We start from the raw sequence: 18,895 nt of genomic DNA on the forward strand, positions 1-18,895 counted from the left end.
AAACTTAAGGAATCAAAGATTAAAAAAATCTTCTACAAAACAACCAAACAGAAATCAAATTGATTTTGTTTAATAAGATGTAGGCAGTAAAAAGAATCGTTATAACAACAACTGATCTCTAATAAATCAAAGATTAAAGTCACACAGCACAAAAATAATAAAAAATAACATAAAAACCAAGCAACTGTCTGGAACAATATAACTGACAGCATTATTTAATAGATATTCTAAAATACATACCAAATTGTTTACAAGAGGAATACAAAATCAAAACATTACACATTACTTACTAGTACAAAATGCGTCGAAGTTAAAACAAATAAAATTCCTACAAAACCTATGGAAGCAAAATATTAGAAAAACAAACACATGCACATTTATGTCACTGATAAAAAAAGTTGACATTGACCACATAATAGTAGTAAGTTTTCAATTTAAAAATTTCCTAACATTATGAATGACCTATTTGATCCTAATAAAATGGCCGTAACAAAGAGAGTTACGGATGATTATATTTTTCACAAAGTTTTTACTGTGACATCAAAACCAACACACTGTGGGTGTACCTTCTGCTTTAGAATAAAGGTTGCTACTTAAACAGTAGAAGCCAGACATTCAGCTGAATCACTTCCTTTCATAGAGTGTTATCAATTAAATATAGAAATATCTGTAAGTTTTCATGTGACTTTTCAACTGTTATATTTTCGTTATTGGCACAGAGCCCATGCTGTATGAATAATTCAATGAAAATTAAAAGCTTAAACAGCTTATCCACTAGAAAAATATTAGTTCAAAAATTATAAATAAAAAAAAATAAAAAAATCATATAGAAATAAGCAGCACAGATAAATAACCAAGCACAAAATAAATTGTAAAACTTACCAATTTAATAATAAGCTACAAAGTTCCTCCCAAGTATTTTACCAGAGAAAGAAAAGATATTACTAAGATACCTTTGAAAGCATGCAAAAAATATTCCAAACAAGACAATTGCTATAAAAATACTGCTATGAACTTGTTGCTTAGAATATCAACAAACTCGTTGTCAATGTATAGTTTTAAAATATTTCCTACCACTTAATAAGTGATTAAAATCTCTGCACTAAACCAACCAAGATGTGCTTTGTAGTACTTCCGTTAGAAATTTAATATGGTTTTTGTTGTCCAGGGGATTAACACAAAGTTATTTGACTTTCATTTACATGACAAATATAATGCTTTGTAAGCTTAATTAAAAACAATGTTAAATATGATCTCTCCTAATAAGTTTAGAACGTTTTAAAACAGTTCAAATATTTTAACACTTGATATAAATGGTGTGAATACTTAGAGAATAACCCTAGTGACAAGTGGGCTGTTCAGACTTTTAAGGGCTTTGTCTCGAAAGGATATAAAAGATAAATAAAAAAATGTTAAATCAGTATTTAAACTTTCATGTGTGATCTTAATTCTTAACACCTCCTATTGGTACTGCATAGATAAAGTTATAAGAAATTTATTCAAATTATACTCCATGAGGGTGTATAAAAACTAATGGGGAAATCATAAGATAATGCTTTCATGAGGAATAATTTATTTTAAGAACTCTGTAATTGCTTGACTTTATATTTGTTAATCCTTTGGTATGATACGAAAACACTCGAACTTTTAGCAACACTTTATTTGGGTTTTGGTAAAAGTTTAATAAACATAAACATAATTTACATACTTTTTTTAAGTAAATTTTATTAATAATTTTTATATTTGATTTTATACCTTTACCTTTAATGTCCACAGAGAGTGATATCACCATTTACCATCCTCAATACTTATTTTTCATATCACAATAGGTTATTGTAACAAAGTATTATATGTAATATTATAATATTAAATAAACACTGGATGATGCTTTCAACAAAGAATCTTGCAAATGTAATAAGACTCCCAAAAGTAAAACTAAAATTCCCTGATCTTTTTCTTATAAAGTTATACTAATCGATTTAAAAAGTGATTTAGTAATACAGCATGAAAATATTCACATATATTACACCAACTAATGAGGATGAAGGAACTTTGAACTATATAGTAGTGAATAAAGCAATTATGGAAACCATAATGAGCCAGAACATCAATAAAATATCCTGTATCTGCTAAGGTAATTATTATTGTTGTTGTTCGGACAAATAAAAAAGTCTAAATAAAAAAAACTTTAAAATGACAGTAATCTTTTTTACTTGTCTGCTATTTCTGGAAAATCAAAAGTTGTGCAATAAGACACAAACAAATTAGCTATTAATTTACAATGATGGCAGTGTTTCATTAACAGTATATTTGTTGTTTTATGGCTATAGTTATAACAAATTAACATGGTTTACTTTCTTAGCTTTCTTATCTCTGACCACTTTAATACATTCAACTGATACCAAGGCATAAATAGATTTTGATTTTTATTTTAAAAGAAATATATAAACCTGTGTTAAAATATTTTTTATCGTCTCAATTCTCTTAACCTTCATTGAGAGATATATAACCATTGAATATTTTTCTAAATGTAAGTGTTTCAACAGTGTCTTATCCTTAAAACACACTTTATTCTGAGTCAAACATGAAATTGTTTTTTGTCTCTAAGAACTACGCATTTGCTTTTTAAAAAAACTAAACAACACAAGATGGTTAGTAATATCTGTAAAGATTGTTCTTTGATGTTATACAATTGGCAAGAAGCAAAAGAAGTAAAAAATTATAAAAGCAAAAAAATAAGCTCATGTTTGTAAACTCCATTCAAATGAAACATAAAACCCACAAAACAAGAAGAATTTTATGCTTAGTCTTTCCTTTGAAATGATGTTTTGTCTTGTTATTAACTTCTGATGAACAATAAAAACTTAGCCTTAAAAAGGTCTGGCCACAGCAACCCATGACATGTAAGGAAATTGGGTAGGCAATGATGATGTTTACCTATATCATATCCAGGCCTGTGAATCCTAAATACTAAAGTCATAGTAAAAATTCTGCTCATAAACATATTACAGTCATGCTGGTGTAAGCTGCCCATCTGATTGGGCAAAAATTTAAAACAGAGAGACTTTGGTGAGTCAAGTAAAAAAGAGAATTATCTCCATGATGCTTTATAATCATTGCAGAAATCTTGTAAACTTTATTGCAATACATTTGTATATTTTTATGTTCGAATTCTTTGGATTTTGCTGTTAAGTTGTGTTGGATATTATGTAGTTACAGAATTCAGTCAATTTTGTCTCTAATTTAGTTGTATAATTTTAGGTTTCTATTTTTAGTGTTGCTAAAAAGTTGTAAAATTTTAAAATTTTAAAAGGAACCAGGCTTAGATGTTTAAGTTTTTTAACACATTTTATACCAGAATAGTTTAGGCAAATTATTTGTTTGGTTTGGCTTGTTTTTGTTATGTTTTATTTAGTGATTGCAGTGTTTCAAATTTAAATAAAGTTTAACTTACCTCACATATTCATTAAACCGTTTGCCATGACTTTATAATATCCTGGTTAGTTAAAATATCACATGGGAATTAACCATGCCAAATTTAATAAAAAATGGTGCTAACTTTTTTCAACTTAATGATTTATTTAACATTTTTAAGCGGCACACATGTATTTTATTATATTTTTTAGCCGCAACAACAAAACTTGTGAGTATAGTGGTATCATTCATCTACTAATGCAACCATGAAAAATCAGTTCCTGCAATCAAAACTTTCAAAAACAAACAACAAATAAAACTTCCTATTTATTCTAAATTGTTCAAAGTTGTACAAAAAAGTAAAACATCCAGGTCTCTTTAAAGCTATTTTACACCAATCAAAAAAAAATCCTTAACCACCCTGCCTAAAAACAAACAAACAAAAAAACAACAACTTTGAACAACTTAACGAAATGTAAAGCATGCAGCAAAAGTATTAAAAATCTTTGACTTGCTTTCATATATGACAAATGTAAAAACGCTTGTTGTATAAAGTCTCTAAGTGGTCTTGCTATTTTTAAGGAGGTATTTTTACTTTCTTAAACTTTCTTTCTAAATAATGCTTAAAATGCATTAAAAAGTTTATTGGTTTCTACTTATAAACATAGCTTAATATTACATTTTATAAGTAACCCTGCACACTATCTTTATAATTGCTGCAAAGATGATGATGATCGATATCTGTACTGACTGTGCTATCGATCTGATGCTGTCCCCCTAGCACATGTAGTAGAGGAGGCTACCTTTTTGCAACATACCACGAGGGGATGCATATGTCCTCCTTGCAACATACCTTTTTATCCACAATCGAGGCTTAAATGCCAACCAATGAATCAAATTTACAGCACTTGTTAAGCTCTTTACAACCGTGAGAGGGACTTGCCCAACAGAGCCTGACCTTTTGTTTACCGACCTATTGCTCCACAGACTATGCTATAGATCCAATGCTACTACATGTGCTGGGGAGATAGCAAATAGCATTGTAACGATAACACAGTCCATAGAGCAATGACTGGCAAGCAAAAGCTTGCGGGTTCCAATCTCACATATGCACTGTTGTTCCTTTAAGAAATTACATTTTTTATATTGAAATTGAACTAGATTTAACTCACCTGTAATTAGTGCTTTGTTAATTATATTGTTTGTAAATTTACCTTTCATCCATCGAAATTAGTGTTTCATTTCGGGACAGCAAAGAACTGCCGAGGCTGTTCTGATCCACTTGCTTAATGCGTCCACTGCCTTCTACAGACATATTGGTAACGTTAATAACAATCGATTTAATCTGGTGGTCGAAATCGTTATAGAAAAATTTGTTTTGTGCTGTTTATTTTTGACAACAAAAAAACTACATTATTTGCGACATTTCCGGTGTTTCACACACCCATTTCAACCAATCAAAAACGTACAAATGTTTTCTAAATATATACAAGTTTAACAGTAACCATAGTTACAGATTAAATACTAATTTTATAAATACAATGTTTTACGTGCTGCAACGCCACCTATATAGGTGAGACGTCGCGTCATCTTAAGGTTCGAGCAAGTGAACACCGCTTGAAAATAGGTGTGTGAAACACCTGAAACATTGCAAATAATGTAGTTTTTTTGTTATTTTTAGATATCGGTAAAAGTTTCCGTTAAAAGTTTTGCTTAGTTATCAAGGTTGAAGTAAAAAATAATTACGCTAGATACTAATATTTAAATAATATTTTCAAAATTGCCGACGAGTCACTTTTTCGCTTTGCTGCTGCAAACGACTATGTTGTCAGCAATTTATTACAGACGGGTTTTGGGGCTACAGTACAGTCCAGATAACAATAGGATAGCAAGTTCCTTTCAAATTGCGTGAAAATAATTGCTTCGTGTTAAAAACAAAAGCATAGCAAGAAACATTGTTTAAAAACAATACTCTGCGCGAGAATAAATTAAACGCGAAGGCCATTGAATTTTAATTTTTTTTAACAATGAAACTAATTATAGTAACACGATTTTAATCTGATATATTTAAAAAACACAAGCTCTTACTTTCAAAATGCGATCTTAAAAAAAAATTTCTATTGCCGTTTTTCGTTTTTAAACTTTTAAAATGCGATCTAAAAAAACATTTCTATAGTGGTTTTTCGTTTTTAAACTTTTAAAATGCGATCTAAAAAACATTTCTATCGCCGCTTTTCGTTTTTAAACTTTTAAAATACGATCTAAAAAAACATTTCTATAGCGGCTTTTTGTTATCTAAACTTTTAAAATGCGATCTAACAAAGCTTTTCTATAGCAGTTTTTCGTTTTTTAAACTTTTAAAATGCGATCTAAAAAAACATTTCTATCACCATTTTTCGTTTTTAAGCTTTTAAAATGCGATCTAAAAAAACATTTCTATCGCCGTTTTTCGTTTTTAAAGTTTTAAAATGCATTCTAAAAAAACATTTCTATTAAAATTAAAGTTTCAATCTTTGTTAAAATATAATAATTTCTATCACTTAAAAGCTTTATTTAACCCGCGCAACCAACAATGCCTTCTTGCTAGTTTATTTAGTTTCCACGCAAAACATTTGTTGTGACTGATAAATCTTGTTTATCAGTGTTTAAATTCCACAGTATGTACATACCCCCATTGAGTACCCTAGTACTCCACTCCATGCGGGTCAGCCCTACTCCTTCTAGAAGGTTCCTTCCAGAATCCCTTGCCTCAGAGTATATATAGTTGGCACATGGTTTTCATTTTCCTCTTCAGTTCTTCAGCCGAATTTGCTCCTCCGCCCTCCCTGCTAATTACTTTCTAGATATTCGCATTACCTACTATGTATATATTTGTAATATAGACTCAGCTTTATATTAGCTACTTCATCTTTATATAGTAGTATGCTCACTCATTTATCGTTGTATATATTTAGTTGTTTTTGTGTATGCTCGCTGCTCTTTGTATTTATTTGTTGTTGTTTTTAGTATTCTTGCTAATAGAACTGTTTACTGCATATTTGCGTTTTTACTGTGTGAGTTTAATAATAAAAATATTAAACAATGGCTCTTCGTGTCACCTTGATAGAGTTAATAACATTTGCAATTATGCTATCGGGAATAGTTATGTTAACACTATTTAACAATAGTTACGCGCAGTTATAATAAGCTATTTTTTCTTCAATAATCTTTTGTTTATTACGCGCAAGTTAATGACTTACAAGACTCGCAAGATAATTAATAAGAACAAAAGACAAACAACTACCACCTCCGAGAAAAAGGTGTGAAACTTGAGCGTACGCGTACGCTTACATCTGGACTGTACTGTAATTTCGAGGTCTGAGCTTTTGTTTATGAAATATCTAAATATTTAATAATTAAAATGATTTGTAGTTTTATAACTGCAAAGGTGCAATCATATCTGATGCCATGCACACATACTTTCGCACATATACCATTAGACTACAAATATTACCACCTAGCTATGTATTTATACTGCTAAGTTAACATATAACTAGAAAAACACAGGGGAAATATAGTGCGGTAGGCAAGCAGTCAGGGAAACTGCTTATGAACCAAACACTGCTAACTTGATGTATTGTTCCTAATTAGCAGAATATCGAAATCTAATTTGGGTGATGACACCTAATTAAGATACACAAAACATAATTATAAGATTAAGTCAAAACTGCATGCTTTTTGAAAATCATACACAGGGAGAAAAGGATAGGGAGCCATTTGTTTGTTTTTGTAAATAACCATTTTATAATCAGTATAGCACTTTAGCCTAATCGGGTAACTTGATCAGGTAAAATTTCAAGATCAAGTAATTTTGCACCTTCCCAATTAAATAAGACATGCCTCAATATTGGGTGAGTCCTTTTTTTGCATTGATTTGGGGCAAGACATTGGCATAAAGTGCATTCTCTGCATTAGCACATTGTTTCTAGACTTCCTAGTGACAAATTTCATAGGCTAGCTACTTAAACAAGAATAAAAAAACACATTTTGAAAAACTTACGCAAAATTAGGAAATAAGGTTGCAAACATGTGAACACAACTATTCTTCTGGTCATCAGGCAGCAGCAAAAAAATTTAGCGGCAAGGCTCAGACATAGTGTGTTGATTTCAAGCGGAAAGTTAGTTATAGTCCTTTAAAGGATTGTATAACGAGGTAATGTGTGAAATAAATTTACTTTTAGTTGGATCAACAGATCGCCATTCCACCGCCATGTTTACAAAATTTATACAGATTTGTTTGTTTACAAAAAATTAGGTCAACTCTTCTCCCTGGTGGTTAAAAACAGAGCGTCATATTATTTTATTTACTTTCATGACCAGAAAACATTTGCTGCATCTGCGCGAACTACCAGACCCCGTGCCTTTGAATTTCCTAAAATGCTTTCATTAGATATTTCGCGCATACCGCAAACAATTTGGGGAAAAGCTAAACGATCACATTGCAGCAACCCTATCATGGCGGTGTTTAGTAGCTCTAGTCCAGTAGAGCGTTTGACTTCTTTATGTCAAAAGGAGATTGTTGGTTCAATTCACACATAGCCGTTCTCCACTCTAGGTTAGGCAGTAATTAAAAAAAACTGTAACACAATTAAGAGCTTCAAACGAAGTTGTTCCATGTTAAAAAATCTTGAAAAAAATATGTTATAAAATCAAAATGCAAGCAAAAGTGAGATACCGAGAAAGCAAATACCTCGTTCAATCTTTTTGGACACGAAAATGAAGAAGAGAACTGTCAGGGGGCAGACCTTTAATTCATTTTGGATGACTGCTGAATTTTACACACTCCGTGTGTAATATGACTCGATTCGTGCCCTCATACGTTATTTTTTATGGGCAAGAAAGAAGGTACGTTGACAGACGCGAAAACTTATAAATCTTTCCAAACGTTTAGCCCAATAAAAAAGATGTCTGTTTTTAATATGTACAAAATAAACTATTTTTAAAAAGCAGAAATTCAGTATGAACAAAGAAATAGAGCAGAAATTTTAAATACTAAGGACTGTGTGGAAAGTTTTCAATTTATAGAAAATGAAAAGATAGTTAGTTAGCGCTAAACTTATAATGCTTCCTTTATTAACCATCCCTCTGAAATTTCTAACAAATAAGTAACTGGTGAAACTGAAAAAAATTACTTGAGTAAATTGCGCTCACTTTTTGCACGGTTTAATGACCAGTTGACTCTTAGAAATTTGGGAACAGTATAAACGGTATGAAATAAAACACAAGTGAGGTATTATGCTTGAGTCTCTAAAATCATGTAAAAAACTCCAAAAAGCGGGTGCTGTATTGAAATAAGGCGGAAAATTTTAATCAGCGAAGTGATCGGCGCAGTCTCAATTGTGGTTATTGCTCTGACGTACGAATCCAAAAACATTTCTCGTTCTTTCACAATTTTTTCAATTTTCACTTTCTGTTTTTTGTTAACTTTTTGCGTTAAATCATTAGAAAAGCGTTTCTCAAAGAGTTCTGGCGAAAACGACGTTAAGTCACTAGTTTAATTGTTTTCTCTGTGTTTTCAAAACTTCGTAGCAACACAAGATTGCAAAGTATTTTCATAAAAATTACGACACGTTTTATTTTTAACATGTTTCGACTTTACCAAAGTCATCTTCAGAATATTATACAAAAGTTGATACATACACTCTTTATACAAAAATTTTTTTTTTTTCGAAAGTTATTTAAATATTTCCCAAAAGTACAATTTTATATGAATTATACACAAGCTAATCCATATTGACAAAATAATATTAGATAAACTAACAAAAGTTAGTTAAATAAAATTTATATACACAATTTGTTTAAGACAATTAAATATTTCCCAAAAGTACAATTTTTTAATTTTATTAAATGAATTTACACATGCTAAATCAATATCTAAGTAACAGAAACGATAATGAACAAGCGGCTAATACAAAACATAAAATTAAACGGATAAATTGATGATGCAATGCTTAACTTGTTTATTGAGGTCTGGTTTCAACCAAGAAATATACATACCCTCTTTGAGTTTCCTCTGCCAATCAGTGTCTGCATAATCCAAAATAGAAAAACAATTTTCGTTACATAGTAATTTACAGTTAAGATTTGACTGCATATGCTTAAATATTTGTGAGTTTTTATCAGTTTTCAAATGTTCTTTAACTCTACTAGAAATGTGCCTGGTGGTTTCACCCACATAGCTAGCATTACAACTAGCACAAACAAAAGTCCAGATTTAAAAGATTAAGGAACTCTGTCCTTGCAAGAAAAATAATCTTTAATTTTACACGACTTAAAAACGAGGCACACATTGATTTCTTTACACATCTTATTGACAAGTTGATTGACTTTTTCTTTGGCAGTATTAGAGAACTTGCCAATAAAAGGCATTTTAAAATACCTCTTTTCTAATACATTAGTTGTCTCTGTACTGACAGCTGTAGAAAAATTCTTATCAAGGTAATTTGAAATATGGCGGTTTACCAGTTTTGTAGTAAAAAAGTTTTTTCTCAAAATTTCAGTCAGAGTCTTAATATTAATGTCAAAGTGTTTCCAACTGTTGTTAATTTTGAAAGTCCTGTCAATTAGTGTTTTAATGAGACCTATTTTATAGATTTTGGGAGTGAAACTAAAATAATTAGTTAAAAGGCCAGTATAGGTTGACTTATGGAACACAGAAGTATAAAATTTGTCACTGGTGTTCTCAATTAAAATGTCAAGAAAAGGAAGTTTACCATCAACTTGTTTTTCTAAGGTAAATTTTATATTAGGGTGTCTCTGATTCAAGTATTCAAAAAAGGCCAACGCTTCACTTTCATCGTTAAATAAAGCAAAGATGTCATCCACATATCTACGGTAGTATGTTGGGCCACAACCCGAGTAATTTTTTATCCATTCCTTTTCTTTAACGCCCTCTGTGTTGTAATTAATAATGTACTAGTCGATAAAGTCCGTGGAAAAATCCACTAAAGCAGGATAAAAATTTTGATGTTAATGAGATATAATGGTTTAAAGATTTTGCTGACGTCAGCAATGGCCCCGTCAAAACCGAAAATTTTTTTTTTTAGACATTTGTATACCTGTTGTCTGTATCGTATAGATCTTGAAACACTGATCAAGAAAATGTATAGGATCATATACTTTTGACAAACGGTTGCAAAGATATTAGGGTTTAAAGGTTTTTTTGATGACGTCATCAACCCGCCCATTCCGAAACGGATTTGGGGACCCAGGTTTGAGAAACTTACCCAAATTGGTCCCAGGTGATCCCTAGTTACCCACGCGGTAAAAAATCATTGACGTCACTATCTCGTTTCCAAGTTATTTGGCCTTAAAGTTTTAAGTGCACTGTATTGGTTTCATTAACTTAATACACTTTTCTTTGACGTCAATACTATTTTAACAGTAAAGTTTGGTAAATTACAGAACAATTTTATAGGCGATGTTTTGTAGAATTTGTTAAAGAAAATTGTGAAGAATATAATCTACTTTGCAAAAGTGACAGACAGACAGAACTGGCATATTATTATATAGACTAGTCGATAAGGCCCGTGGAGAAATCCACTCAGGCAGATGGGCAATAGAAAAATAGGTTGTTTTAGATGTTTTGCTGACGTCAGCAGTGAAGATCCCAAAAAAGTTAGAGAAATTTATTTTATTATTTTATTGTAATGTGTAGAGGTTGAATCACGCTGATCAAAATAATGTGTAGGATGATATGTTTTCGAGGAACGCAAAAAGAGATATAAGTGTTTAAAAATTGTGCTGACGTCAGCAAAGGCCCGTGAAAACACAAAAAATTTTTTTTCAGAAATTCATGTACCTGTTGCCTCCCTCGTATAGATCTTGAAACGCTGATCAAGAAAATGTATAGGATCATGTACTTTTGACCAACGGTTACGGAAATATTGTGGTTTAAAGGTTTTTTGATGACGTCATAAACCCGTTCATTCCGAAACGGATTTGGGGACCCAGGTTTGGAGAATTACCCAAATTGGTCCCAGGTGGTCCCTAGTTACCCACGCGGTTAAAAAACATTGACGTCACCAACTCGTTTCTAAGTTATTTGGCCTCAAAATTTTAGGTGCACTGTAATGGCTTCACTAATCTTAATTAACTTTCCTTTGACGTCAATACTATTTTAGCGTTAAAGTTTGGTAAATTACAGAACAATTTTATAGGCGATGTTTTATAGAATTTGTTAAAGAAAATTGTGAAGAATATAATCTACTTTGCAAAAGTCACAGACAGACAGAACTGGCGTATTATTATATAGACTAGTCGATAAGGCCCGTGGAAAAATCCACTTAGGCAAAATAACAGAGAAAAACAACCGTCATTTAAATGGCCCGTCAGCAATGGCCCGTCAAGACCTTAAAATTTTTTTTTAGGAAATTTGTATATCTGTTGCCTTCATCGTATAGATCTTGAAACGCTGAGCAAGAAAATGTATAGGATCATGTACTTTTGATAAATCGTTGCAGAGATATTAGGGTTTAAAGGTTTTTTGATGACGTCATCAACCCGAAACGGATTCGGCGACCCAGGTTTGGGAAAATAACCCAAATTGGTCCTAGGTGGCCCCTAGTTACCCACGCGGTGAAAAATCATTGACGTCACCACCTCGTTTCCAAGTTATTTGGCCTCAAAGTTTTAGGTGCACTGTAATGGCTTCATTAATTTAATATAGGATATTGACGTTAAAGTAGTGTTATTGACGTCGCGCCGTAACGTCAGAAAATTTGACATATTAGAGATGCATTTTTCGGCAACATCAAAGGAAAATGAAGACATCCACTTTGCCTGTTACAGACACACAAACAGACACTCTCCGTATTATTATAAGAGATAAATTTTTTTTGTTTATTTTTGTAACATAATTATAAATGCATTAATTCCTGAATATGTAGGAGATAACATTTTTAAAGCCCCTTCAAACCGCGTGCTGACGTAAATAAGAGCCTAATTTTCCGTAGCAGATTGTAGTGAAGCGTATTAATGCCTGTTGTAGAGTGTAGTAGACTCTTTTTTCTTCCCTGTAGTAGAATGTGTAGTAAAGCGTAGTGATGTGTTATTTTCCGTAGCAGGTCGTGGTAGAGCGTATTTTTCTGCAATAGAGCGTAGTAGAAAGCATTTCTCCGTAGTAGAGTGTAGTGGGCTGTGGTAGCCTATAGCAGAACGTAGTAGCCTGTAGTAACGTGTAGGCTGTAGTAGAGCGTTGTGGAGCGTATTCTATGTAGTAGAGCTTATTTCTTTGTATTAGGGCGTAGTAAAATGCATTTCTTAGTAGTAGAGTATAGTAGGGCGTCTTTTTTTAGTGGGGTGCAACATAGTTATCAAACATTTTTTAGCATGTGCGTAAAAAGATAAATACAGAGCCAACACTATGCAACCTCGGTCCCAGGGCATTTTGCCTTGTTGATAAAGCTGAATCCGAAATAATGGCTCAGGGGCCACAAGACCCTGGGCACGAGGATGAACACTATAGTTAAAAGGTGCAGGGTCTACAGCATTCAAACTTCTCACAAATAATTTCAAAAAATATTCTAACTATTTGCCCCAAGTGAAAAAGTTGTAAAGGGCGTTAAAATGGGTACCTCTAATACGGCACAAAAGAACTTATCCATACAACATCAGTTTGTGTGAAATCTACAAAATACACCCCAAGCAATGTATTTCCTAAGGGATCATGAGTGAAGTTGAGTGGTCACTATTACGCTAGTATTTGTACGCAAATCGTCTATTCCTTACAAGTTTTTCTGTTTATATTATAGAGTTTTGTCTTGATTCTTGGAAGTTACTGTTTGACAAAAGAAAGTAAAAATTTCAGTACTTTTGAGCTGGAATTTGAAGGATCAGTTTGTAATGTCATCCATATTTTAAAATTTCCACTAAAGTTATTAGACTTACTAAAAACATTTCTTGAAATTCCAAAAATGCCACCATCAAACGTACGGTGATGAATCTCTATAACGGGGCAGCTAACACAAAGCCTACACTCCATGATGAGGTGGAAAAAGAGACCGGGGAAGACAATCTCTACGAACAGCCGGGGCAAGATTTTCAACCACAGGAACATAAACATGCTCATAACAGGACGTATCAAAGTTTCCGAATTCCCAGCATAGGAGGAGCAGACGTCGACGGGTATATAGGGATGGTAAGGCCCAACGTGAAAACCTTGGTTGAAGGGCAGGTGGAAGATATAGGCTCAGCGAAGGTACGGATATTCCTATGGATCATGGGGAAGAAGTAGAAGACGAATCCGGAGGAGGCCAGCGATGAGGAGTATATCGAGGTCAATAAGGTATTCACTAGCAACATGACGTCAGTCTTCCAGGGTAACGACGTAGATGACGTGCTGGATAGGACCCAGGTTAAAACACATGTGGAAAATCCGGCATTACTCCAAAGTGGCTATACAATCTCTCAAATCACACCTCGACGTACACTTCCACAAATTGAGACTAACAAGAGGTTCTTCGTACATCGAACTACTTAAATGGATAGCCTCAAAGAAGGCAATTATTAACCTAAAAAATGAAGGTAAGGAGTGCTTCAAGTGGAGTATAATGGCATCCTTACATCATGAGGAGATTGAAAAAGACCCACAAAAGATCGACAAGTTGAAACCCTATGTAGACCTTTATAACTGGGAGGGTATAGAGTTCCCAATCAGCACCAAGAGCATATATAAATTTAAGGCAAATAACTCTGACATTGCGGTGAACGTCTTGTATATAGAGGAAAAGAAGATCAACATCCTACGCCGATCAGTGCGCAACGGACGTACTAAGGTGGTGATTCTATTGCTTATCAAGGATGATAAAGAGTCATTATACGGCCGTTAAAAGTCTATCGAGGCAAGAAGACCTCAAAAAATAGGAATGCAATGCATTTTTGTCTAAACTGCCTACAGGGCTTTCCCACAGTTGAATCGAGGGACAAGCACTATAGATGTTGCCAGGATCACGTGTCAGTTACAATTACGATGCCAACAGAGGCTGAAAATGGCTATATTATGGGGATGGCCAACAACAATTCAAAGTACCCTTTGCTATTTACGCAGATTTTGAGAGTCTACTCATCCCGGTGGAAGATTCCATTCCATGGATACCAAGACGAAAAGGCTTAGCACGTACCATCCGGATGGTGCACGTATCCACTCCGCCCGGGCTTCGTTAAGCTTTTAAACAGCCTCATCATGACGCCTCCGTTCTGCCTCACCGTGCCCCGAGAGCTTAGAAAACAAGACGTTAGTCCCACTGAACGCCAATCCGTTGATTGCAGCCCCGACCACGATCACAGCTATCGTTGCCATCTTTATTTCAGTAGTCCACACGATCGATCCTACCATCTAAGATGTTCATTTGGGCATCCTGTATTATATACACATAACACCTAAAATCACCGGTTTTATCAGCCTTTTTGGTCATATACAACTTGATTGCATCACTCAAGCGTTTCAGGGGCCTTCCGCTACCATGTAAAATATCACCGGGAGAGGCCCGGAAATCGATGAATAACGCATACCTTTCGTTGAAGAATTGCCCAATTGTGACGCTACTATCGTGGGCACCGAAAATGTTGTCAATTTGCTCGAGGTGGTCCTTGGGAAGCATGGCATGAGAGTAGAGCTCATTAGGTTCTCCTTCAACTGTTATATCAATACTCTCAATTTTCGGATTGCAGAACACCTTATTGACACTGACATAGGGCTTAACTTTTTCGGGGTCTATGAAAAGTAGCAACACACTCTTCAAGGTCTTGGCAGGAGTGTCAATTTGGAGGTTGTAACTAGTATCGGCTTTTTTCATAACGACTACTTTACTACGGAGTATCCGTTCGCAGGGTAGGGCCAATCTCACATACCGGGACGTCATGGCACTCGCGAGGCCTTCATGAGTGATCTTGTCAAACTCGGGCTTGATGTTGGTAATCTTGTATGCGGCATCTGCTGCCTTGGCTTCCGTGCTCCCTGAGGCTGCTGTACCTGCATCTTTGATGACGTCGGCACGAGCTGCGAAATATATGGCAAATTGCAGTCCATCGTGAAATTCCGCCGGATAGAATGGTAAGTCCCTTGTCAATTCAAACATTTTGCCTATGGGGATACAAAAGATGTTACCATAGGCCGCAACGATGGCATTTTCTTCATCCGTCCCTACGTGATCGCTGGCTTTGACCTGCAGGGCTCTGATGGTACCATCATTGGGGTTGATGCCTGCGAGAATGAGGTTGTTGTCCCTATCAAACTTGGGTAGCCAGAGATCTCGGTACACTGCCAGGATGTTGTAATCCAATATATTCTGTACTTCTTTGCCATTAAGCGTTATACGTAGATTTTTTACCAGACTTTTGCCTATAATGCTGCGTCAGGTCAAATAAGAGCTTTAGACTTCCTGGAAAAATGACATTATTTTGTGGCATATTTGGAAAATCAACATACAGATCTTCACCCTCGTTTATCATGCTTGGTATGTGGCTTATCTGGACCCTCTGATTTCTGCCTTTCATACCTAGGAGCTGCTTACTTTCCGCATATGGATCTAGGATCATTCCGAATATGCTTATGTTTATTATATAGGTGGAAATATTCTAATAAAATTACTAAAAATCCACTATTTATGCATGAGGATGATATAGGTAGTGATGATAGGGGTGATAAGGAAGATAGGCCATCAACGGAGCAGGGCCTTTAAACGCATCAACTTCCAGCAACATCGGGACAACAACAGCATGGAGACACCACGGCTACGGCCAGAAAGTCGGCGAATTATACGATCAAATTAGAAAGGATCCGAGGATGAGGGTGGTGGAAGTCTATGTGATCCCCTATGATAGATTTCGTTTAGAAGGAAAACGTCTTTTCTTTAGGGGCGCAGATATTACCATAGAAATATATAAGGATACTGGTGATTTACAAAGCGCTGGGGCCATTATAAGGGGTGGATTTCATACGGGAATTGGGTTTTAAAAAGATTGTCACTACCACGCCCAACAAGGGTTGTAAAGTAGAGGCCTAGATTCTTATCTGAGATGTTAATGTCCTTGTGAATAGGGGTGAAGAGGAGACCCCGGTGAAGGAGGGGGGGGGGGTGAGATAATTCAGATGAAAATGTAGATACCTCATTTGCTGGCATCGACTATGAGGAGGATATTAATATAGGAGGATTAAAATCCGAAATTGAAACCTTGCGGAAGAACATCGGGGAAGTGAAAGATAAAATTTTAAAATATGGTATTGAAATAAATAAAAAGGAGCTTCGTCTAAAAGAAGTCAAGAAGCAGAAGGCCGGGGTGCGAAGGATTCAGGACATTGCGAGCTTGCGATTGAGATTGATAAATTGAAGAATGATAGGAAGGTTGCACTGGGTAGACAGGGTCTGCTTTCCTACGAGATTTTTAAACATCTGAAGAATATTAAGTCTGAGTTGATAAAAATTGTCGGAGATGACATGGACTTGCTTGAAAAGCTTAAAACTCTTTTCCGGGAGCAGGGTCTGACTATAGCTAGTATAGTGTCTGCTATCGGTATACTGGTTTCCACCATTGCACTTGCCGTTACAGGAGGAAAGGGTGCAGTGGCAGGTGCTGCCGGGGGAAGTGCCGCGTGAGGTGAAGGATTTGTGGAGGAACAGCTTGAGAGGCTTGGAAACTTCCTGAAATACCTGATGGGCAAGGGAGGTATTGCATTACCAGGGCTCATCGGTACTGTAGTCTTCTTCTTTCTGAGGGTAGTGTCAACTATCGTGAAATATGCAGCCAAGCATCTGTACATGGCGTGCCATTCCTTCTTAAAGTTCCTATATTGACATTCTGTAATATGTACCTGAGGGTAATAGTTTTTGTCTTGCACATACACAGATGAAATAGCCAGGATAGCACTGGCTTGGCAGGGTTCATTGTAGGGTACTGGCATACCATGGAATTTAGTTGTGATCGTATCCTTGTAGTATTTGAGTGTAGCGTTCACGTAACGGTCCTTTTCACAGGCTTCACGCAACCCAATCGGGGTACTCTTCACAATTAAGACTCATCGCTGCTACTGCATTGGCGTTGTACTGGGTCACTCCATGTGAGGACCAGATTTTAGGTGTCTTTACACTGAGGGCTACCACAAGGTCCCGCGTATGGTACCCTACTATATGCCGTTGATCCTTACCCCCATTGGCAGGAATAGAATCTGACACTGTCAGGTAGTTCATGTTGGTATCGTTGATTTCCGCCCCCTTGGTAGCAAAGGAGTAGAATAATTTGGGGTTGACAAGCTCATTCTCAAATTGTAGCATCTTGTTTAATGTATATTTCGAACGACTTCAGAGAATTGCATGTCATTGTACATGCGCAGCCGCCCCCATTATACGTGATATATTCATGACAACAGTACCTACACAACATTTTACCGCTTAACACAAACCTATGTCCGCAGGTACATCTATCATACTCGTCAAGTACCCTTTCACAGTCCTTACATTGTTCCATTTATATTAATATTCTAGGTATTAAGACGATCCCATAGGTCTTGAATCCTCTGCCTATTATATTTCTCCCTTTCCGATTCTTGTATCATGGCCAACGCCTTTAGCGGCATGCCGCTAATGGCGTTGCGCAGGGAGATACCAATACCGGCTATAAATGTCATGATTACCACAGTTCCAAAGCTATTGAATTTTGATTGACAGTTAATACACATTTTATTAGTAGTATTATCATACAACAAAAATTGTAAGATAACGTTTCAATCCAGCCCTAAAAATTCCTTTTGCGTCTCGCCCCCCTCCCCCCCCCCCCCTCTCAAATCTGACGAGGCGCCTCCGGTACGGGGAAGGCCTTCTACGATGAGGGCCCTGTTGCACATGTCTTGTATGTACCAATCTGGTACATACTCGAGCGCGCCGAGATTCTTTTCAACAGCCTTGTTACACATGTTTTGCGTCTTGAACTTGTCAGGGACATATTTGAGCACCGGCCCGTACTTTTCAGCGGCCTTGTTGCACATGCCATGCATTTTGAATTGATCCGGCACCTTGTAGAGCATAAGGGGATCTTTTTCAACAGCCTCATGTTATAGCGAACACACTACGATGGAGTACACGCTATACGATGGAGAGCATGTCGAAAACAAGTGCGAAAGAAGAACTGTAAATATTATTATTTTTGAGAATAGATTATGTTGAACACATGTGTCCTCAGTTTTTAACACCTCGTTAAACATGCCTCGCCTCGACGACCTTTTTAGGACATAAATGAATAGGTAGGGATACTTTTCAACGACCCTATTGCACATGTCCTGCGTTTTGAACTTATCCAACACATATTTGAGTAGATGGGGCTCCTCCCCAACGGCTTTGTTGCACATGTCCTGCGTCTTGGCATGGTCCGGAATACTGTGAAACCAACTCATCTCTATTATATTTCAACAAAGTCCAAAGATTACACAGTTATTCCCGTCTTTACTGTG

The 18,895-nt window shown here is 35.4% G+C and overlaps 1 protein-coding gene across 1 annotated transcript in view; it reads right to left on the bottom strand.

Annotated features, from left to right (window-relative positions):
• The window catches only part of LOC130654774 (uncharacterized), a 23,884-nt gene extending 15,502 nt beyond the window's left edge, over positions 1 to 8,382 (bottom strand). Inside the window, exon 1 of the mRNA XM_057457391.1 lies at positions 7,454 to 8,382. Within this exon, the coding sequence (XP_057313374.1) occupies positions 7,454 to 7,482 (29 nt within the window). The 5' untranslated portion in view covers positions 7,483 to 8,382. The remainder of the gene's footprint in view (positions 1 to 7,453) is intronic.
• Positions 8,383 to 18,895: the final 10,513 nt, after the last annotated feature.

The sequence above is a fragment of the Hydractinia symbiolongicarpus genome, chromosome 8 (genome assembly GCF_029227915.1).
Source record: "Hydractinia symbiolongicarpus strain clone_291-10 chromosome 8, HSymV2.1, whole genome shotgun sequence".
Lineage (NCBI taxonomy): Eukaryota > Metazoa > Cnidaria > Hydrozoa > Anthoathecata > Hydractiniidae > Hydractinia > Hydractinia symbiolongicarpus.